Source organism: Pholcus phalangioides, unplaced genomic scaffold, assembly GCF_987345545.1.
Source record: "Pholcus phalangioides strain wild (caught in Gottingen) unplaced genomic scaffold, Ppha-v1.0 ptg000008l_1, whole genome shotgun sequence".
NCBI classification, from domain to species: Eukaryota; Metazoa; Arthropoda; class Arachnida; order Araneae; family Pholcidae; genus Pholcus; species Pholcus phalangioides.
In genome coordinates, this window is record NW_028301601.1 from 25383536 (window position 1) to 25408244 (window position 24709).

General features: G+C 37.0%; 1 protein-coding gene across 3 annotated transcripts; it reads left to right on the plus strand.

Moving 5' to 3' along the window:
* The first annotated feature begins 4354 nt into the window (after window positions 1-4354).
* LOC149084083 (vasculin-like protein 1) lies at window positions 4355-23202 on the plus strand. Of its 3 annotated transcripts, none has more exons than XM_089234436.1 (13): window positions 4355-4805; window positions 9321-9888; window positions 10199-10304; window positions 10813-10981; window positions 11549-11748; window positions 12683-12838; window positions 13003-13066; window positions 14734-14847; window positions 17697-17908; window positions 18607-18774; window positions 18985-19103; window positions 19379-19481; window positions 22197-23202. In XM_089234436.1, the coding sequence occupies exons 3-13, from the start codon at window positions 10233-10235 to the stop codon at window positions 22344-22346; spliced, it is 1527 nt and encodes a 508-aa protein (XP_089090562.1). In that variant the 5' UTR covers window positions 4355-4805; window positions 9321-9888; window positions 10199-10232; the 3' UTR covers window positions 22347-23202. The 3 variants fall into 3 exon arrangements, with proteins under 3 accessions (XP_089090562.1, XP_089090561.1, XP_089090563.1); XM_089234435.1 differs by having other exon boundaries at window positions 4356-4805; window positions 9344-9888; XM_089234437.1 differs by having other exon boundaries at window positions 4356-4805; window positions 9344-9888; window positions 17724-17908.
* Window positions 23203-24709: the final 1507 nt, after the last annotated feature.

The window sequence follows — 24709 nt, forward strand, 5'->3', positions numbered from 1 at the left end:
AACAGTCCAATGTCGGTGTTGTCGGGCCCAGACGAGGCGTAAAGCTTTGTGTCGTGGGGTTGATGTTTCGTTGAATGGTTCGCACGCTGACACTTGTTGATGGCCCAGCATTGAAATCTGCAGCAATTTGCGGAAGGGTTGCACGTCTGTCACGGTTAATCGTCAGATGACTGATGATTTTCGTCAGTCCCGTTCTTGCATGATCTTTTTCCGGCCGAAGCGATGTCGTAGATTTAATTTCTTACCGGATTCCCGATATTCACGGTACACTCGTGAAATGGTCGTACGTGAAAATCCAAATTTCATCGCTACCTCGGAGATGCTATGTCCCATCTCTCGTGCGCCGACTATAACACCACGTTCAAACTCACTTAAATCTCGATAACCTGCCATTGTAGCAGCAGTAACCGATCCAACAACTATGCCAGACACTTGTTGTGTTATATAGGCGTTGCCGACCGCAGCGCCGTACTCTGATTGGTTCCATATCTCTTTATTTGCATACGCGTGCCTGTACCAGTTTTTTTTGGCTCTTCAGTTTATGAATCATCAAGTGAGTGATCAAATGAGGGACCGTATGAATGACCAAGTGAGCGACTACATGAGTTGGACCGGATATCTCATTTCAAACTCGACATTTCGCCCCTTGTGTAAATGTTAGGTGAGTATCGCGGCAGAAATTTGCACAAAGTATAATATAATGTCTATTGCTGTCACAAATGCATTGGCGTACGTATTAAGCATGACGAGGAGGGGGGGGGGGATAGTTTGAAGGGAGATTTTAATGTTTTTATTCAGGACTGTTATATACTCCAGCTTATGTTGAAAAATTTCGCTGCAAAGTAAATTTGGAAACAATTATTTTATGCTTTACAGCAAATTCCAAATTTTTAGGGCCCATTAAAGTACTACATAACCACCTATAAGAGGGGGATAAAGAGGAGGTTCATCTTTGCAGACACACCCGGTCAATCATTTTATCACTCACTTCGTCAATTACACGGTCACTCGATTGGTCACTCATTTTATCACTCACTTGGTCATTCATGCGGTCACTCACTTGATCACTCATATGGTCACTTGGTCATTCTTACGGTCACTCACTTTGTCACTCACTTGGTTATTATTGCGGTCACTCATATGATCATACACATGGTCACCCATTCTATCACTCACTTGTTCATTATTACGGTCGCTCATACGGTCACTCACTTGGTCATTATTACTGTTACTCATATGGTCAGTGACTCACTTGGTCAATCACTCACTTGGTCAATCACTCACTTGGTCAGTCAATCATACAGTTATTCATATAGTCAATCAATCGGTCACTCACTTGGACACTTACATGGTCAATCACTTGGACACTTACATGGTCAATCACTTGGACACTTACATGGTCAATCACTCGGTTACTCGCTTGGTCACTCATGCAGTAAATCACTCAGTCACTGACTTGGTCACTCATACACTAAATCACTAGATCACTCATGTGGTCAATCATTTGGTCACTCATACGATCAATCACTTGGTCACTCTCATGGCCACTCATACGCTCAATCAATTACTCACTCACTTGGAAACTAATACAAGCATTCAGTCGGTTACTCACTTAGAAATTCATACAAGCATTCAGTCGGTTACTCACTTAGAAATTCATACAAGCATTCAGTCTGTTACTCACTTAGAAATTCATACAAGCATTCAGTCGGTCACTCATACGGTCAATCACTCAGTAACTCCCTTGAACACTCATACGGTCAACCACTCAATCACTCGCTTGGATACTCATCATACCGCCATTCACCTGGTCACTCATACAATCATTCATATGGTCAATAACTCGGTCACTCGCACGGTCAACTATTCAGTTACTCATATGATCAATCTCTCATTTGTACACACATACGGTCACTCACTCATACAGTCAATTCCACAGTACTCATAGATACTGTCGCTCACGTGGTCAATCATTCTGTCACTCAGTTATTTGTACGGTCACTAATTCATTCCTAAAGCTGATTTCACACTCACTTGGTCCCTCACATGCATGGCGCCCACATCCTGAAGCAGGGCCCTAGGTTGGGATCTTTTACGGGCCCCCGACCAGACTTTCACGGGGCCCCTTTATGATGAATTTATAGCATGAAAAAACAAAAAAAATGATTAAAATCACATCGGGCCCCAGGGCTGGAACCTTGTCAGCCCACCCCTTGTGGGGGCCATGCTCACATGGTCACTCATCCACTTATATGGTCACTCACACAATCAGTCACTCATATATTCACTCATGCGTTCAGGGCATGTGAAACATCAGGTGCGAAAATTTCGGGGGTGAAACGTCCCGGGGCCAAATGTACCGGGGAAAAATGGCAGGGGCGAAATTTCCGGATCCCGACTTCATGATTATATTATGGTAATTATGACTCCATCATAATTAATTAGTCATATAAATACATGTATAGGCTATTCGTTTCACATGTTTGTCAAACATGTAGGCCACATATTTTTTGTGAGTAACATTTTTACCGATTGCGACTTACAGCCCTCCATTTCTCGTCATCAACGACTTTTCAAAAGTTACCAATTGCAACCAAATAAATTGTGAAAGGCAAGTAAAATTGTCGGAATGCCAAAATTTCAGAAATTTTGGTCTTTTGAAACTTTACCTGCCTTTGAACGTTTTTGGCTGTAATTAGCATTTTTACTCGCCTTTCACAGTTTATTGGTTGCAATTGGCAACTTTACCTGCCTTTGACTTTTTTTTTTTTTGCTACAATTGGCAAATTTATTTGACTCTGGCAAATGTTTTTGGCTGTAATTCACATTTTTGCTTGCCTTTGACATATATTTAGCTGTAATTAATTACTAATTTGCCTTAGACAATTTTTTTTTTTTACAACTTTACTTGCCTTTTGCAATTTTTTTGGCTGAAATATTGACGTTTTCTCCTTGCCTGTAACAATTTTTCCGGCTGCGATTGACAACTTTACTTTCCTTTGACAATTTTTTCGTGATATTTGGCGATATCGCATATGAATCCCCCGATTTCCCGTATAATTATTTGTGAAGGAGATACAGTCAGCCTAAGGGGTCATTCAAGTATTACGTCAACATCGGGGGGGGGGGGATTTTGGATTTGCTGACTTTTGATGACAGAGGGGGGAGGGGGGCTTGAAGGTTGCTTACGTCATCAACCACCCCTTCTTGAAGATATGAAATATTCTAAGCTGCTGACGAAATTTTGCTGATAGGGGGAAGGGGGGGGGGTCAGTTTTTGCTGACTTTTGCTGACAAGGAGAGGGAGGGGGTCAAAAATGGCTGAAAATCTGCTTACGTAATACTTGAATGGCCCCTAAGCATTTATCGTGTTTGTGTGTGTGTGCTGATACTTTTCTGCAGTACACTTTTCGCGGGCCGGATGGAACCCATCGGTAGTGCCGTCTTTACGCATGGGCCCACTCGGGCATGGCCCGGGGGCCTCAGGCGAAGAAGGGCCTCACGAAAATGAGATTTGGTTGAAATTTTCTAGAATTTACGAGGTAGGGCCTCGCTCAGGAAAACCAATTGGCCCGGGAGCCCATATGATGCTCTTGAGACGGCCCTGCCCATTGGCAGGCCGCATTTGGCCTGCGGACCGGAGGTTGTACAACCTTGGCGTAGATGAACTAACTAATAAATCATTAAAGTCAATTTAAACTTGTATGAGTTCAAAATTTGATTTTCCCAACATCATTTGAATGAACGCATTTTTTTCAAAATTAGATCTGAAATTTTTTGTGATGATTCATTTCAGAATTTTAAAAAAAAAAATGAATCCTCTTTTGCCTTTACTGGGGCCATTAAGGTTTGAAATTACCGCGTTTTTTAAAAACTTGTTTTTTTTATAAAAGTGGAACTTGTGCTGTAATTTATCCTACGTTTGACAAAACTGTACTGTCCTATATCTTTGTTTATGTTTGAACTCTTGATCAATAGATGACAGCATAATCTTCACTCTACAATTGTTTAAAAATGACCATATTTCATGAAACCAAGACGGTACATTGAAATTTAGAAAATATTATATTACGGATGTTTTCGATTATAGCATTTCTGCGTGTAATGTTTCGGGCACTAAAAAATTCGTATTCGAAGCACGTCGAAATACTTTTGAAAGTTTAGTTTTGCTGGGCGAAACAAGAAACACAAAAGTTGTGTCGCTTACATTTGTCACACACTTCTCATCACGATATGACGTCATCGCCTGACGCTATCAACGAATCAAAAAGTTTCATCGCGAAGAAGTCGGTAGACACATCAGGAATCGGGTGATGTTGCATTAATAGGTCGTCGAGGAGATCTTTCACTAACCGTTAACCGCGTAACAGAATCTAGAATAAACGGCCATATTTGTGTTATTATATTTTGTTATATAAATAATAGTGCGATTTGTGTTGCTTATACTATTGATTTAATTGAGCCGTTATACAAATTCCACGGGTGATAGTGTTTGAGTACGGCAAGTTTTTGGAAGCTGTCGTCTGAAGTTGTATTTTTAAACCGAGTGTGGGTTTTTATTTTATTCTCGTACTCGTCGCTTAACGTAGTTATGGCGCTATCTTATCAAAACAACTGAATGGACAACAACAACAGTAGCAGCATGGCGGGTTAGAGAAATAACTGTTGCTGCGTTACAATCCACGTTGCGGATTCGTTTCTTTTAATTTTTTTTTTTCATTTTATTTTCCCATTTGTGTGGATGATGGATCAGTTGTGTAGCTCCCCGCAGGACACTGACTCCAAGATTGATATATCCCGTTAAGGTGAGTCCAACTGTGACCCGCATTTTCTTCTTTCTCTCTCATAATTGAAATAAATAATTATTATTGATTTGTAATGAGTGTCGTGAGTATGTTTGAAACACAGCCGTATAATTTTCGTAATTTGTAGAGGTTTAATTGTTGAGCCATATGTAATTCCCCCTTCCTCCCCCCCCCCCCATCCACTTGAAATCTGATCTTGAAACTTTGATCTTTTTAAAAGGCATGTGTGTGATTATTCGCATTTGATATATATTTTGCCATGTGTATATCATGTTAATCTTGAGTTTGTTGATTTTATTTTGTTGAATCTTGACAATCTTCGCGGAATAAGAATGGTATACCGATCGTGATTTGGTGATAATTTGGCGCGTTTTGTCAATCGTAATTTACCGACATTTGGAGATATTCTTAACCAACAAGCCCCTTCAAGTGCTCCATCTTTTATGAAAGCAAATGGATTTTGTTCACCAGTGTGTAATAAATTTTCACGTCGGAACGCCAACAGAAAAGCAGTGCTAATATGGATTTTGCAGTTTTTCCTCCAGCGTCATTCTTGCTAACTGCTATCATCACGCGTGGCTCCACTACCTCTAAATTTTGTAAAAAAGTGAATTAAGGTCATTCAAATGACCCACGGAAGTAGGTGGCCTGCGGCAAAGGTTCCCCTGACTTCTTATCAGTTGTAACAATGTGGCTGATCAGATGGAAAAACTAGTGGCAAAATGAGGGAGAACCCTATACAAATTGACTCGCCATAGAATGTGAATTTCAGAACAACTACAAATTTCTGATTTGGCCATCAAGAGGCTGAATGAACGCTCACAATTCAACAAGTTTGATCTTTTCAAATGATATATTTTGGTGCAATGGCGATTGACAGTGTGAACTCTGCCTGGGGCGTAGTTTCTGAGCATGAGCAGCCCATGGCTCAGGTCCGCATAAATCTATTTACTCGCAGCATAATTCCAGTTCACTTACGTGACCTACAATACTGTTACACGTCACTTGAATAGTCCACAGCACATTTCCAGATCACTTGAGTCTGTGACTACTGGAATATTTACAGATCTCTTGAGCTAACTTGTGATACAATTTCAGATCATTCAAGTGATCAGTGGCACATTTACAGACCACTTGAGTAGCCCATGGCACTATTAAAGACTTTAAGTGACCTGCAACAAGTTTTCAAACCATTGAAGGAACGCTCTCGTAAAGATTGAGCACTCTTGCTGTGCATGCTGGCTCGGAACTAGGGAGGACAAAGTGGTTGGGAGGCTTGTTCCCCAGATGGCAAGAACATTAAAACTTGTAAAATTATTGAATTTTGTAGCAGAGTAGGCGGCAAAATCCTAGCTATAGCTCTTCACACATGCAACCTGTTAAAAATTCCTTTACATTATTTCCAAGTTTTTCCTTTTTAAGTGGTGCATGATGGAATGTGTTGTGTGTTTCATATGCATGGCCCTAAAGTTTATGGTAACAGAGTTATGAGAGTTTCATGTAGTGGTGCAGCCACCTGTCTTCAATGTTTTGAAGTGAAAGTGGTAAATGTCTTGTGAGTTTTCCTGTAATTTTTTTCCCCCTGTTGAAGGTCTTGCTTCCCTTCTTTGTGTAGTGGCTTTTTTTTTAATGTTTGAGATCGCCAGTTTGGATTCTCACTAATTGAAAGTTGACAATGTCATCATCAATTTCAACAGCCTAATCAAGTTTTAATGTGAAAAATTATTCTCGCTGAAAGCTGTTGATTAAATAATCAAAGTTACAAACATGCTGTAATGACAACATAAGCAATGCTCAGCGCTTCCAATTATAGTCTTACGCAGGGTTAGGTTTTTGTCAAATACTGGTTTTGACATAACAAGTGTCAAAAACCTATATGAATGGTTTTGGATAATGTTTTGAACACAATAGGTATATAACATGATGAAAAAAATTACTTTTTTTCCATATTACCATGTCTTATTTTTGAACATTAATTTATTACAATAATTCAAAAAAATATATTAATTATAATTTGTAATTTTGAATTTTTCAGCATAAGAGTCCAGAACAGTGATTCCCAACGTGGGGCGTTAACGACCCCTCGGGATGGTGGGAAGTGCCAGTGGGGCAGTATAAGCTACGGATATAACATAGGATCCTATGGGTTAGATTGCAATGGGAGAAAGAAATTTCTAAAGGGGGGCGATGTGGGTCTTAAAAAGGTTGGGAAACTATGGTCTAAAGCAGTGATTCCCAACGTGGGCGATGGAATGTTCCAGGGATTACCTATGTTCAATTTTCTAAGCAGAATAGAGCTGCTTATTCAAAATATGTATGATAGAGCATCAGAGTTAGGTCTTAGACTTCAGAAACTAAATGAGTATTAAAACAGTCACACTTATTGTCAACGTTGTCAAATAGTTTTTTAACCTGATAGATATGTTAAATAACAAAACACTTACTTTTATGCAGATTAAAGGATTTTATCTTCAGAATTATAATTACAGAGGAAAAAAATCTATTTTCATATTTTAAATTTTCTGATATGCCCTAAATTTTATTTCATATAAAAATTTTCACGCAGCATCTGTTAATACACCAATTAAACTCACTTATTTTCACCTAAAAATTTCTTAGCTCAGGGTATATAAATTCAGAGTTTTAAAGAGTATTTTCAACCAAAGCAGGGCTGACAGTATTTGATACCCAAAGCATTTGCTTTGCGCGTTTAAATGCAGCTTCAATTGGAAAACCATTGTGTTATAAATGATAGTAAATATACCATATCATAGTACAAAAGAAAAAATAACTGAGTTTGACTAAGCATGAGTTACTGGAGTTTCTTAAGCATCTTATACAAGCTAGCATTGTGAAATTAAGTGACAATTTAGTATTTTGATTGCTAGATATATTTCAATGTTATGCACAATAAGAGTATCGCGTTGACTATTTAGATAATTTAATAACAGAAATCAACATTACATATTTGATGTAATAAACTTTTTTAAACACTTATCTGTTGTAAAAAGAGTACAGCAGATGGTTTATATCAATGCAAACATATATAAGCAGTTGAAGAAATTTTGGAAGGTCAAGAATCATCTTGAATCAGAGAATGTCGTATCATTCCATAGTTTTCCCTTTAGTGTTTATGCTATGCTTTATTCAAATTGTATATTTTATGAGAAAAAAAAACGTCCAAAATAATTCTGTAGAGAGTAGAAAATTATTGTACAATCATATTAAATATTTATTCTTTGGAGAACATAGTCACTTTAAACATTGCAAACATTTAACGTGTGTATTTCCAACGGGAATTTTTATATTGAAAAGCAGTATTTGAGGTTTTGACAAAGGTTTTTAATGTGACAGTTTAAACCATCAAAAACTGTCATGTCAAAAACCGGCTATCCCTGGTCTTATGCAGTGCACGAAATAAGCTTACGTACCCACCCATTAAAATTACTGGCATCAGCAATATATCTTGAGAGCCCAGCATATTTTTTCAGGAAAAAAAGTCCAAAATAAGGTTTTTTTAACTTTCAAAATCTTTTGCTTTCCTTTTTTTCCGCTCATGCACAGCCCTGTAGCAATCACAGCGTCCCAAACTTCCACCATGCTAGATGATGGATGCCTGACGCATGTCTCGTTGATGGTCATCCCAGGTTTTATATCCGTCTAGTGCACATCACTTTCAACTTTATGAAATATTTTGTGACATGCACACATTGATAGGAAATTTCAGCGAACGGCTCAAGAAACAGCATAACATGCGGATGTAGAGGAGCTTATAAAAAACACTTTGAAAGTGTATGAAAGAAAAACCATCTATAAAAGTGTATTCACTGTACGTTGTAATAATTGGGGGATTCTGAAATTTTGCTCCTGGTACTTTTTGTCCCTGGTACATTTCGCCTACCCCTGACCATATAAATGGCCATGAAAGTGACTGACTGGTTGAGTGAGTCAGCGATTGACTATGGGTGAGAGAATGACCACATGAAGGATCATTTGTGTGAGTGTGAATGAATGACCATATGAGTGATCAACTGAGTAGGTGAGTGAATGGCCAAGTGAGTGACCATATGAGAAAGTGTGAGTGAATGGCCAAGTGAGTGACCATATGAGAAAGTGTGAGTGAATGACCATATTAATGATCGTGTGAGTGATCATGTTAGTGACTATGAGCGACCATGTTCATGATCAAGATGATGACCGTATGAGTGACTGCACTCATTTCATCTCTCATTCTGTTAGGAAAGGCGAAATTTTCGTGAATCAACAATTGGATCTGCTTCGCGTTCTTACATTTATTTTACTTCTGTCATGAAATTCAATGAAGCATTTCAAGCAAGAATTAAGAGGTTGTATAATCTTGCCGATTGTTTAACAGGTAATGTTTTAACACAAAAGAAACAAAAAAACATACTTTGGAATTGTATTAGATTGATAAACTTCATGTTTGCTAAAGCCTGATTATAACATTTATGTCATTATATTTTCATGCAGATATTGATGTCGTTTCTCTCACAGTTTATTCCGTTTCTTTTCTCCAGCTGCCAAGCCTTGCCGGAAAATCAACTGTCCAAATGAAATGAAATAACCATGTGTAGGTAGCACGAGGAGACCAGAAGGACTTGCTGCATCTCTCTCAATAGAGTATATAAAAAATATATCAAACTGTGTATATTGTTACGAGCGAGGAAAAACTCTATAAAGAAATATACGTTGCGATATGGACTGTTACTCTGTTGCAAGGATGTAGAAGCACCTTATTTTAGTTGTTTCTATGAGAAAAAAAATCCCGCCTCTCGTCCATATTATTATTATTTTGCCAGACCTGTGCTTTTTTATTTCTTCTCGTTGTGAACTTGTTTTGTTTGAAGTGATTGATACGAAGAAAATTTTTTGTGCACTTGTGCTCATTCCGTCGATGCAGTGATCATCAATTTTCATTGTTCATTCCAACAGTGCTTAAAAAATAATAATAATACAGAGAACGAGGAAGAAACGTTTATACCACAAGATTTATCTTAATCCAATTTCACATAAGCAGCTGGATCTGTGATTTATCGAAGGCTGTTTACTGGTCCAACACCTGGTGAATATGATTTGATTATTTTTTTTTTTTGTGATAATTGATTTTATATAGTGAAACACGCAGTATTGTATGTTTATAATATTGGTTGCTTTGCAATTTGACACTCAAATTTCTTGTGACTATGTGACTACATGTATATCAAATCGACAAGTACGCCCGTGTGGTTAATGTTAATATTGTCAGGCTATTAGTTGTGCGTTCTGCAGCTGACTAGTGTCAAATTGCAATGCATTACGGCATATGTAAATAAGCTGACTCTCACATAAATATTGCATGAATAAATATTTTTCCCCCCTTGTATTTCTTTCAGGGCCTATCATGGTTTCCCATGTGGTTTTCCACTGATGGCGCATACAAACGCTCCAACGCATGATTTTGCACCACCGTGGCTGAAAATTCCTTCGTACGATTCGCCGGTAAGTCAAGTTAAAATATCCGTTTTTCTCTCTCTCTCTTGAGATGACAAAAGAATTATGTTCACAACAGTAATTGGACATACTTGTGAAGATTGCAAAGGTCAGATCAGACTTTATGGTTAATGTGTTAATTTTATGGCCGTGCCCCCTTGCCTTTAAAAATGTTTGAGTTGTCAGTTGTATCATTTTCTCACACTTCACGTTAAAAGCCAGCCCACAGAACCCCATGCTGTATTATGTAGCTGCCGTGTCTCTGTCATAATTGGTTTTGTCCGATTTGGAGAACACTGGCCTAACCATTATGTATTTATAACAAATACATGTAAATAGTTGTGAAATGATGTCATGTTCTAATATTAGATTTATGATATCAGGTTCTAATTTACTTAAATGATCTCTTGTTGGAATTTAAGTTGGAGAATTGGTTCGTAAATTGGTATATTCCCTATTAAATATGAAATTTCATGTTTATAACTCTTTAATATGAATTCATATCTTTGTTTTGCAGAAGCCCTCTGGTGCAGACAGTAGTGATCACAACAGTAGTAGCAGCAGCAGCAGTGGTTTCACCAATCATAAAGAGAGTCACAGCTATACACCTTCTCGTCATACCAAAGAAAGTGATAATTTCTCTTCTCGCCATCCACCCTACCATGATTCTCGTAGAGAGAGAAATGGTTAGTATTAAGCTGGTTCACTTTTCAATGCATTATTTTTTTTACATGAGTATATGAGATGTTTTATGATTTCTTTTTATTCTACATTTCAATGACATCTTTTTGCCATTTCAAAGAATCTCTTAATTGGCCTTGAACCAGCTCTTAGTTTGGATAGTACAATATACCTCTGGTGCAGTCTAAGCTTCATAAAACCATCCACCTCCCATACGTCTACCTGTCGTGCCCTTTATGAATTAGAAACTCCATTTCATGTAGTTACTATAATGTTTGTAAATCTTGAAATGTTCCTATTGTTTTATGGGCTGCGAAATCACTTTTTAATGATTTGCAATGTTGGGGAACTTTTACACTTGTGCAAAAAAGAGGTATTGTCAGACTATTTGTTTGGTTTACATGTTAAAAAATGAGGAACAAAAAGTTGTTTTTAAACTTCCTTGAAAAGTAATCTTTCAGTTCTCGAATGGAAGTTTAATGTACTCAAAATATGATAGTGTGATAAAAAATATGAGGTGTATACGTTAAATATATTTAAGTGTGTATATCAATTTTGTTTGTCTTGTTCAGCTTTTTCAGGTGATAGAAAACATTCATATTTGTCCTCGTACCATCATTCGATAGACTTTGAAGATCCTTACTTTGAGGGGAATGGTTACCACAACAATTCCTACCCTAACGCCAGCTGCAATGGTACTTCCAATTCACACGTTTCACTTCGTAGGCCTCACAGCAGGCATGACTTTAGAAATGGGCCTTCTTACGGAAAGGTATAATTTTAAGAATTTTATTTAAATTTTACATAAAATCACTCCAGTTATCAGTTATATTTATTTTTCATTTCTAATCACCTTTCTACTTCCTGCCAATTAATTATTTTCATTCATGACCTATCTAGCGCTATTGACAAAAACCCACAAATTGATGGTATATTCTTGGGTTTCTCTGAAGCCTTTGATAATGTCCCACATGATGGACTACATCTTATGCTCTGTAGTGCTGGCTTGAATGTTCAGTTGTTTAAATGATAGGAAGCTTACTTCTGTTAATCTCAAACACTTCGTCTTTTTCAAGGACCAACATTGCCCTAATTTCCATGTGCATTCCAGTATGCATTAAAGGTTTTTCCCTCTCACTATTGTTATTTTGAATTTGTTAACTACTACTTCGCCACACACCAATTCCAGTCACATCACCATACAGCAATTTTCAACCAGTGGAGTTGGGTGGGAAATGAAGACGCCATCTATCGGTGGTGGCCCCAGGCTCGATAGGGGAAAGAACTTGTTTTCAATGTTCTAGGTTCAAGTAACCTTCATAGTGGAAGACAGGCATCTTACCACTGCATCACTCTGGTGCAGTTTATGTTATGTTAGCTGATCTGTCCAGAATTTTTTATAGACGTGTATTTGTGAAAATGATTTGTAATTTTGTGGGAAGCAAAACACTCTAGTTGATTTTATAAAAAAAAAAGTAATGCAATTTCAGATTTGTGGTTTCATTAATTTGTATTTTGAAAAGAGTTTGGAAAACATACTGGAATTGCTTAATTTACTGATGTTCATACCGGAATCAACATACTTGCTTCCGCATCTTGTATAGACGTTGGCCAAACAATGGTTACATAGGTGATATCCTACATTTTTGACTGTTTTGCTTGATTATTTTACCTAATTGACAAATCTGTTTCTTTATTTCTTCCAGGGAGATTTGTTCAACAATCACATGAAGAGTAACGGTGGTTATCATAACAACAGAGCAAAGTCAAAATTCTCAGAGCCTTCAGCAAACAGCAATAGTATATTCAGTGAGAATGCATCGGGGATCAGCGTTACCAGCAATAATTTCAACCAGGAATTTGTAAGCTTTGTAAATGATCATTCGTAAAATTTTGCTATCATAATTTGCTGTTCAGCTAGCTCACAAGACATAAGTATGTCTGAGTCAATGAAATTCCAATTACACAGATTACTTCTTAGTATGATTTGACCACGTTAACTAACTTTTCTTTCTTTCTTCATCAGCCCTCTCTTCAAGGAGACATTTCGGAAGAGCCTGTTTCGACTCCTGTGAATGGCAGTGTTTGGGGTGAGTTTTATCCTTTTCTATCATTTTTCCAGCTCAACTCATTCAGTAATAAGTTGCCCATAGTGCATGCATGCCAACCTTTGGACAGGGTCTCTCTGTACTGTCTGTAGTGGCAATGTTTGCTGATGGGAGAGGGGAGCCACTGCCTCTCATTTTTTCCTTGTGACTATTTAAAAAATTCAAATCAGTTTTATTTTCTTCAGCTTGACTATATCGGGCATTTACCCAACTCTGACAAACATTTAAAGTGGCCTTTTGTTCAAGTTTGGGCCTGTTTGTTATGAATATTCCTTACGAAATCAATGAAAATTCTTTTTCGGAAAAGGATGTTACCACTGTTTCATTGTCATCCACATCTCTTTTCCACTTTCTTTGCAGAAACGTATCCATGAAAAATTTTATGAAGAAACTTGATAAATTATTAAATTACTGCTCATTCGTTTTTCGTTTTTTTTTTTCAATTCAGCAATTAAAGTATATGGGCCCCACATCTGGGGATTCAACTTGCGGATGTGCAGACAGCTAAACAAAGTAAACCTTCACAACGACTACCAACAAAGTTTCTTCATTTCTAATTCAACTTTATATTCATTCTTTATTGATGCTGTCTTTGCTTGACATCATTTTGTACTTAATAAAGTAATAGAATTCAGAGAATTCTCTCTCCAACTAAAAACAAACTTTTGAAGAATAAAAATGCATCAGACTTCTGTAATTTTTCTTGATTCACCATAATTCTGTATTTTACTGTGGAAATCCATGGAAACTACAAACATTCTGTAGTAGTTGGCAAGTATGCCATAGTGATAGACCAGAGTTATGTTAGGTTTGAAAGAAAGCTTACGAGAGCCTCATTGGTCTTATTTATTTGTGCACATCGTTGCATCATGTTGTGAAAAGTTTTCCAGTATAAACACCCAAATTAAATAAATGTATTCTTTATGTATTTAAAAAAAATGGGCTAAATTGTAAAATTTTCACTGTGTTTACATTTTAATTTGTCAACTTAAAAGTAGTAATTTGTTGTTGATGCTGTTGATTTTCGGAGTGAACTATGGGAGGATATCTGTGGAGTATATAATTTGTTTTGATTTAAAGTTTATGCTCGGGTGTTTTCAAGAGATTTTATGCTTAGATGTTTGCTGAAAATGAAGTTCCTCTCCCCCCCCCCCCCCCCCCGGTAAAAATAGTTATAGTGGAACCTGTATGAAATGGAACCTTAAGAGATCAAAATAATGTTCTGTTTTAAGCTGGGATTACACTATAAAATTTTGATTAAAGATCTTTTATAAAACTGGAAAAATTCAACCAATAGGTGCATTACATTTGGATCGGTTACAGTCGAGCAAATGCAACTGGTGATGTCATTGGTGAAATTTTTCGAGTTTTATCAAAGAACTTTTACGAAACTTTTATAGCGTAATCCCGTCCTTAGACAAGTTTTCGTTTTATAAAGGTACATATCAAAGCACAAATCGTCTATTGGACTACCTGTTGATTCTGTTTAAGGCAATTTTTCGTCATGCATAGTGTCCCTCTTAGGAGTTATTCACTGTATTAGCCATAAAATATTAATGATGTTCATTATAATGCATTATAGAAAAGTATTGAGTGCTCATTAATTTTCATCTATTTTCTTCCATGTTCTGTTCCCCCCCCCCTACTAGAAAAACCAAGAAACATCAAAGTTCATGGAAGTGGGGTAGGCAGAAAACTTCAGCTTGTTAAGAAGACGAGCATGATTGATTCCACCGCTGATAACTCAAGGCGTAGTATATTAGGTAGGTGTTATATATAGTGTGCAAGGAATTTATTTTTGCTGTTTTTGTGTCATTGAAGGCATTTTTCTTTAAAAATCAATGTCAGCTTGTTGTTTAAACCTCATTGTCTTGCTCATTTTAAATGTGCGGTCGGATCCTGTTATAACGAATACCGTTATAGCGAAAATCTCATTGTAACGAAATCTTTTCCAATCCTTCAAATCAATTTACATAGTAACAATGTATTGCGCGATTCTGGTATAACGAAATGAAAAATCCGTTATAACAAACTCTAAAACAAGAAGAAAAAAAAACAACAGAGTCAATCTCCATCCACTCTTTCAACGTTTTTGAAAAAATCGGACGAAATTGAAATTTCAAATTTGAACAAAAAAAGTTATAGGATCTCCTAGGAAAAAGATCTAACTTTCGAATTTACAAGATGTGGATGCAGCTGTCTTTACCTGGTTTCAGGACATTCGTTCCCGAAATGTGCCAGTTACTGGTGGTCCACTCATAGGAGAAAAGGTTTTGGAATTCACACGTGCTGTTGAATGCGAAAACTTTGAAGCAAAAACGGTATGGTGTGGTAGCAAAACAAATTTGCGGGGAAGCAAATTCAGTTGATATGAAAAACGTGAATGAAGGGAAAGCTGGTGAAATAGCGAAAGGGATAAATAAAAAATAGGCCTACAGGGCTCCACCATAGAAATTATGTACCAGAAAGGGCTCCACAAGTCAAAAAAAGGTTGAGAATCGCTGCACTAGAGTATGCTTTGCTACCTACAGCATCTGAAGTCTTGGCTAGTTTGGAACTCTAAAACTATATTTATCAGAGAACCTCCAGACCATTTATTTGAGCATGCGTATACTTTAGAAGAATTCGTTTTTTTTCTTGGCTTCCACAATACTTGTGCAAAATAATAATAAAACAGATTATTTGCCTCTAAAATGCTAATTAAGTAAAACTTATGCAAAAAAACTCCAATGTTCAATTGATTTGAGTTGCTTTGTGTCATTTTTGAAATTCAACTTCATTCTCTTTTTTTTTTTATTATCTAGAGAACGTAAATAACTACTTTTTTCCCCTAGAATCAAATTCTGCAATTTTTTTTTTTTTTTTTTGCGCATGTTAAAAATTGGAAATTCCTTTTATAACAAAATTTTGTTATAACGAAGTGATTTCTTCGGTCTCTTGGAGTTCGTTATAACGGGGTTCGACTGTATGTACATTTTGGAATGAATGTCTTCATTTCAAATATAAAACTGTACGATTACATCTCATTCCTGTATTATGCTCCGGTTTTATGTCATAATTTGATCTATTTTCAAAAACTTCACAAACAAATGTTCTAAGGCAGAAGCAAAGCAGTTTTTCTTTTAAAATGAATTCAGTAGTATAGCTGGTCGTCGGTATTCACAGATTTTATATTCATGGTTTTCATATTCTCTGCCTTTTTCCTAGTTTTCTGGAAATAACTTTTCAGTTCTAATTCTAGTGTCTGAACAATATATAAATTGTACGTGTCTAATAAACAAAAGAACAGACTCTCGTAAAGGTTTTTCTGGTGCTTCCGGAAATGTTTCTAGAAGACTTGTTTAGTTGTTCCTCTGAAAGGAAAAATTTTACTATTGGCAATGTTTATCTTTGTTGCTGCGGTTCCCCGTTTATTGTATCATCGATGAATCAGTCAGATATGCAGAGGGGGGGGGGGGGAAACTTTAAATTCTTGAAAAATCAGCTGTTGCTCTGTAGCTACATCTGCTACTATATAGCCCTTAATCCACAGTCAAGGGCTAGATCCATCATTGACTCATTCTTCCCATATGTAAAAATGTTGGTAGAGGAAGCCTTGTCACTATACTCTAACAAATTTAGTGGAATGAAGAAGAAACAGGCTAGCAGGCATTAGTGTTCATGTTTTTCAAAAAACATTGTAGAGAAGCACTGCATGCTCCTATTTACTTTGGCAGCCCAAAGCAAATATAAATGAGATGCCAAAAAACAAATGCTTATGGTTTTCGTTATTAGCTGTGAACCCCTGGAACATAACCCCTGTGAATACCGAGGGACTACTATGCAATATAGACTCATAATGCTATCAACGTTAATGTTCTTGAGCCAATGTGTTCTGAATGAGTTAGTTCATTGGGACTTTTTCTCTCGTATGGTTCAAGTTCAGTAACTCTCACAATCTAGGGGCCGTTCAAGTATTACATAAGCAAAGTTTCAGCAATTTTTAACCCCCCGTCAGCAAAATTTCGTCATCAGCTCTGCCCCTCTGAATCCTAACTAATATTTTCGTAAAGGGTGGTTGATGACATAAGCATTATCCAAACCCCCCTCCCCCCCCCCCCTTGTCATCAAAAGTCAGCAAATCTGGGACCCCCCCCCCCCCCATCGATGATTACATAATACTTGAATGGCCCCCTATCAAGAATTCTTGCAAGGGCTTGATAGCAGCTGAGGAATTAGTGCATTTTAACTTTCAGTAGCTCTCCGATTGCTTGCAAGAGCATACATATACTCAAGGGTCAGGATGCCGCCATACGTGAATATGTGTCTCATTGAACACACACAAGTTAAAAAATTTTATTTGAAACAGAAATCTGAATGAACACATGTATGTATATTTTCCTTGTCTAATCCTTTTCACTGAGTTGAATGGTTTTATTGCTGCCACATTGTGTTATCAAAATTATAAAATTGAAAAGCGGTTTTTCTTAGAAATTAATGGGCAATGTGAGCAAATTTAATTTTTTAGAGAAACTTTTGGGAGTGTGGGAAAGAAATTATGTAGCAGCAATGATCGTAATTTGTTTCAACTTGGGGGAAAAATTGGGGGTGAGTGAATAAATTTCCTTTTCAGCTTCATCATCATCATTATCTGGTTCAGTTCTTAGTTCATCTGGAGGAGGAGGTCCTGCATCATCGTCAAACTCGCACACAGTCATTGTTACACCAGTTGCCAAAAGCAGTTCTGGCACCTACAGAGCTCTGGTACCAGCCAAGACCACCAGCACCAAAAAGCAACAGATGTGCAAGGATGGAGGTTCTGCAAAAATGTCGTTCATCACTAAAGTGAGTATTGGAGACTTTCTTACCTTGACATAGAACTTGTATAGATGTCCTCTGCAGTGGCCATTTGTTTTGATATTTCATTTTTAAGACAACTGAATTTCTATAATGTTGGCGTAACACCTGTTGGTTGTGTAAATACTCATTTTTAAGCTGTTCATTATAGCCTTGGGTCAGTTTGTCTTTTTTTAAAGGATGTTTTAAAAACTTCAAATTTTGTTCAAGTACCTTGAACAAAATTTGAAGTTTTTAAAACATCCTTGAAGTTTTTAAGTACCTTGAACAAATCAAATGATTTCCCATAGAAACCTATGGAAAATCACATTTCAGCTAATGAATGTGATTCTGGGACAAATCATCTTCGTTAGCCAATGTATCACTGTATTGCATGATGAGTGGAAAGAACAAAATAACTTGCCATATTAAAAATTTGTTGTCAGTGATAAGTACATGGGAAGGAAAGTCATTATCAAAAATCACTTATCTTTCAATATTTATGTATACAGCAAATGACTCTGAAGAAGAATCAAAATTTCAATTTTCTTAGATACCATCAGTCTAATCGTTTGCTAAAGTAAATATGTGGTCAAAATGATTGTTTCCTTCATTACATTGTAAAAACCCTATTTCTGCTTTTATAATCAATTTCCGTTGTATATGTTTGAATGACTTATTTATTTTTCTTCCCAAATTTGTTGTAGAAACCATCACCGTCTTCCCCTGCTCCCACTAATCACGCAATGGAGATACTTGTTAAACATCCAAAAGCTTGTGGAAACAAAAGTGAGTTTTTGAAAGCTTTGCGGAATGAGAACCAGAAGGAAGCGCAGGAAAACAACTCAAAAAATGCACCAACCAACGGGGGAGAGGTGATTATATAGTTTTATCATGTGGCTAAATATGGGGGGTTCACATGTTGGAGTGTAGTGCTCAAAAGTGTATAACACATTTTGCATAAGCGTATAGAAATGTATGCGATCTTAAAACAAATGGGTCTTGCACTTAAAAATATGAACATGCATGTGATAATTTTTGTTTTATGGAAATACAGTGTTTCACTGATATGTTATTTTTTGCAGTTGTGTTCAAAGGAGAGGGAAGATAAACCGCACAGCAATGGTATTGATATCGAGAAACTCAACATCAGTAATGACAATGAGAAGCCATTGCTTTCAAGCTCTTTGGAGGCTGAACAGAGGTAGATATATAAGTGTTGATTTCATTCACAATAACTTTTTATTCTTCGTTGCAAAGTGACAGTTCAGTTATTAAATAGTGATATCAAAATCTCAGCAATCTCGTTTGAAATCACTTCCATTGAAAAGCAGCAATATCGTAACTGAATATTGCTACTTTTCAATGGAACTGTGATTTCAAACGAGATTGCTGAGATTTTAATATCACTATTATATCCTTTTTATATTGATATTTTAAATATCGATTGGTTCCATTTTGTTTTATGTCCTTTTATAGGTTATTGCGTGAGATGGGGTGGAAAGAAGAAGCTTCAGATGATGATAATTATGCTCCTTTGACTGAAGATGAAATGCGTGAGTTCAAGGCTCTCAGTGAACAGGTAAATTTTGAAGAATTTTCTGTATTAATAACCGGTTCACTCTCTTGTATGGTGAGATTTGTATGATTTGCCCCTGCATCCTATGCACATCCTATATGTATATATTGGACGTGCATTTGTAAGATCATTCAAAAACACCTTAGTTTATGGCAAATTTACGTCTTTCTTGTACCGTTCAGCTCTCCTCTGGGTTCTATATCACCCACTTTGCTTTTAATGACATGCTATGCATGTAAGAGTCAGTAGTACCAATGATTCAATCTCATAAAAAAAAATTATATACTCTATTCACGAGAATGTATCTTTTGAGTTTGGTATTGAACCAGCTTTCGATAGTCATCTCACTGTCATAAATTAGTGATTTCCCCATTTATGTGAAAGCAAATGCAAGTTTGGTTTGTTTCGAACAAACACATTCAATGCTCCGACATGCACCAGTTCATTGGAAATTTCCCAGAGTAATGTTTACAAAGTGCATTCCAGTAGTAGCACAATAAAATAACAGTAACAGTAGTTAATTTGTTAGAAATTCCATTGAGGAATGTGTTCAAGGTGCATGTATATAGTTAATACAGTAAGACCTTGGTATAATGTCAAGTTGTCAACCACTTTTCAACAGCGTACTGCTTAAGTAGTAGTTTTTCAGAGATGCCGATGTACTCTAATTTACCTGGGTGCCGGGACCCCAGGTTATTCGAAAAATCTGGGTCCTTTTTGAGTGAAAGTGGATCCCTCTCAAAAAAGTTTATATTGTAAAAAAATTATGCCCCCCCCCCCTCTTCCCGCCATAATTCACTGGTATCTCTATGAATTTTCTTCCAGCATGCTGCAGGATTCTTTCTCCTCTCTTAGACACTTATCTTCTGATTTCCTATTCATACTTTCGTTTTCCTGATAAAATGATATTTTCCCCTACTGATAGTTCACCACTCTGATCTGTCACCATTTAACTGCCATGTATTTGCACACCTGAATATGGGAACTATGTCAGATTTGTGTCGGACTTGCTAGTGTGCTTATGTGTGTGCCCAGCATTTGGTGTGTTTTGTGTGCAGTAGGTGGTGCCATCTATCTAGTGCCGCAACTAGATAACTTTCTCAAATGAGGCAAGCACACATTTTGGCGCACTCATGTAATGTAGAAGAAGCAGTTATAAAGGGTGAATTTGGTGTCCCCCTCTGGTCCAGAGCCCAAGACGCTTATAAAATAATCCTTACATTTCTAGCTACATTGTAGAAATTTAGCGCATCGTGATTGGCAGAAATGAGTGATGAACCATTATGTCACTCCTGGTGAATTTTTACTGGTGACATTTAACAATAGATACATTTAATTGTGCTGGAATCCAACACAATTAAACTTGGAACTGAAGATGGTTTGCAATGCCTTTCAGCTTTAAAGTGCAAATTTGAGTGTTTCCGTTTAAAAAAAAATCGTCACTGGAAGCAGCAGAAATTACTGTAGTTGATTGTCATTGTGTTAAATCCCGATGTTTCGTGAAAAAAATTTTCATTCCGGGAGTAAAAAGCGCATGTTCACAGAATTACGAATGTTAGTTTAGAAACTTTGCCGAATAACGAGCGTTAAATCGTCAATGTTGCCGAATAACGAGCGTTAAATCGTCAATGTTGCCGAATAACGAGCGTTAAATCGCCAATGTGCCGAATAACAAGCGGTAAATCGTCAATATCGCCAAATAACAAGCGTTAAATCGTCAATCTCGCCAAATATCGAGTATCGGATCGCCAATCTCGCCAGATAATGAGTGCTGAATCGCCAAACATTGAGTTGATTCTTCCGAAATTCTCTCCCATTTTGCAACAATTTCTTTCCAAGTATAAAAAAATTTAAAACTTATAAAAAAATTTTAGCACATTTGAAGTGCTGCTGTTCAAGGCAGCAAATAGTGCCCTCAGTAAGCAAAAATCATCTTAAATAGACTGGTGCAAAAAATTTTATGACATCCGCTCTTTCAAACAAGGTGTCAAAAGCCTAAAACACCAAAAACAAAAATCAAGCTGACGAAAAGATGTTTGATAACAAAAGACAGTGCAGTTTTATTTTGAAAAGGGTTGAGGGTTAACGAAAATATTCTTGTTAATTTCACTGCTCCAATTTATAAATATCTGCTCCGAATCCCATATTTTGCTGCTCCGAATCCCATATTTTGCTGCTCCAAAACTGCTCCAAATCCTGAATTTTGCTGCTCCGAAATGTACTTAGTCACTTCCCACCCCTGATAATTTGACAATTGCATGGCCCCTTCTTCAGGGAAGCAACTAGAGTAGATGTCCTTCATTTTATTCTTCAACAACCCATGTGTATATAGTTCAACATCACTCGATTACGATACATGGCAAAAAAAAAACGTTAGGGAGGTTTTTCCTCTCTACTTTTTGTCTTAGAACCAGGAAAGAACACGTCCCGAAAGATGCGTGAATGAAATTTTTATGTGTCCTTTTCTGAAATTCCAGGTATTTGACCCATTATAGCGCTTCAATGGCATCTCTGGTTTTTATTTGTCCTCCAGGAGTACTGTCAGGCCTTGGCAATTTTTTCCTGCAAAATATTGAATTTTTTAACTTGTCCTTGACTTACAGACCCTACTGTTTTTTTTAAATGTTTCCCACTGCTACTGAATACTTATCAATCCTAAAGAACATGCCTACAAAATTTGGTTAACTTATGCGCATTTCATTTTGCTTCCTCCCACAGATGGTTAAGAAGAACGGTTTCAGACGCAACTTGCAGACCAACTTCAGTCCACGGCGCCTAGCGCCATATTCCTCGCCCAGTGCTGTTGTTCCCTTGCCAGCTGACGAAGCTTGTACCAGCTCTTCATCAGAATCGGATTCTGATTTTTAGATGCCATTTTTTTACACGATTTTTTTATCTTTTTTTTCTGTTATCAGTGAGCACATATATTTTTATATTTTGACTTGAATTATAGATATCGTTTCTTATTTGGTGAATACAATCAGAGTTACGTATGTTTAATGCTTATTTTAAAAAAAAAAGTTAAAAAAAAACAACCAATTATATCGATACAGGGCTGTTTCGAAAAACATTTTTTTTTTTTTTTTCGCTTTACTTTTGTCGCCTTAAAACGTATATCGGTACCACCTTTTTTTTCTTTAAGATTGGATTTTTGGTGAATATATATATATACAGCTTTGATTATTATCTGTGAATATATGGGAACAGTTATGTATAAATAATAAGGTTCCATTTTTGTGTTGTGACATTAACACAAATTTTTAGCTTTTTTTCATGATAAAGGATTTAATGGGAAAAAAATTTAAACAGTTTATTAGGAGCGAAAAAAGAAAGAGGTGCACATCTAAAATCTTTTTAATGTATATACAATGCAAAATAATGGAAAAAAAATAGTGAAAAAAAAAATACTTGATACGCTTTCATTTTCACGTTGCTTTTTTTTTCTGAGAGGATATATAAATAATGTATAAAAAATATATATATATTATGAGTGTGTTATTTTTCTCTTCCCCAAAGAATTGGTTCGCAAATTATGTGGACATTTTTGATGGCGCTTGATGAACGGAGCCTGATCTTGAAAAAAAAATATATATTGAAATTGTACAGAAGTGATGTTTTTTCCTCCAAAAAAGAGATTTGGAAAAACCATTTCCTTAAAACTGGGAAAAAAAAATTATGGAAATGATGGCCGTTGTTGACGATTGAATAAAAAAAAGTAAAATTATTTTCTATGGTTTTCCATTTTTTTTGTGTGTGTGTCTTGTACGAAGTTGTCTGTATTTATTGTGTACATGCTAATGATGATGAAATTTCTCCCCCCCCCCCATTTTTAAACAGCTGTGATCTATCCCTGCAGAGGCAATTTACAACCACTCTTTTTCCAAAGAGGTAGTTGTGTCTGAATATTAATTGTTGAATTTAATTGTGAATTTATGTAAGTTTCATACCTGAATTAAGGTGAAAGGGGCAATGAGTGAATATTTTAATGAGTACAGTTCAAATGTGAGATGTGTTAGTCACTGTGGCTAATGCACTTGGCACATTTACAGATCAGCTTAAGTGACCCGAAACACATTTTAAAATCAATGAAATGGCTCCCACTATTGAATGTTGAACACCCTTGATGTAACTCCTGGAGATACAACGATTGGAATGGCCTGCATATGTTCATTAATGTCTTTTTTTCAAAGATGATGGCAGCCGTCAATGGCATAGACACAAACCTAGTATGTCTTAAAACACATGCCAACCCATGGCCCTCTGAATTATCCGATGTGGCCCCGGGACGAATAGCAAAACCACACAAGAGGATCACGAATGATCAAATCATTTAAGTGGGACACATTTCCAGATCAAGTGACCCCAAGCTCATTTCCAAATCACAGCGGCAAACCCCCAGTTCACTTAAGTGGCACGTAGTTTAGTTGCAGATTACTTTAAGTGGTTGGAGGCACATTTACATAGCATTTGAGTGGCCTGCAGCACGCTTCGAGATCACTTGAGTAGCTCGCAGCATACACATCACTGGTCTGCGATACATTAACACTTTAAGTGGCTCTGTGCATTTTTTATATGTAGATTATTTCAGTGTTGCTCTTGACACATTTCCAGACCACTCAAGTAGCCTGCTGCGCACTTTCAGATCATCCAAGTGACTTGTCACACATTTCCGGATGACTCAAACGGCCCTCTGCACATTTTCATACCATCTGAATGACTCGCGGCACATTTCAACTTCACTCAATTTTTTGAAGGGAGAGTGATCTATAACAGTGCCGCAAGTTATTTGTGTGATCTGTAAATGTGCCGTGGGTCACTCAAGTAATCTGGGAATGTGCCGCGAGCCACTTAATTTATCTAAGTGTGCCGGGGCCACTTTAAGTGGGCCACATTTAGGCCATGGGTTGAGAACATATTGTGCTTTAAAATAACGGACACCCGAAGTTATTTTCTGAAGGTTGAAAAAAACGGTTCATTTAGCAACTAATCGGCTCGTTCGTCTCCCCCCCCCCCCCCGTAAAATCAGACGTGGCCCGGGCTCTGTCCCGTTAGAGATGAACGCTCGTTACGGGATACCGAGAGAGAAACCCGTGTCTCATGGAATCGCGTGTGTGCACCCGGACTACCTGTCCTGGTTCCCAACTTCAGGGCGCGAATGCGAGCCGATCTCTTTAAAAGGTCTCGCCACAGAGCAACTGACCTACAAACAGTACAAATGTAATTCAATCATA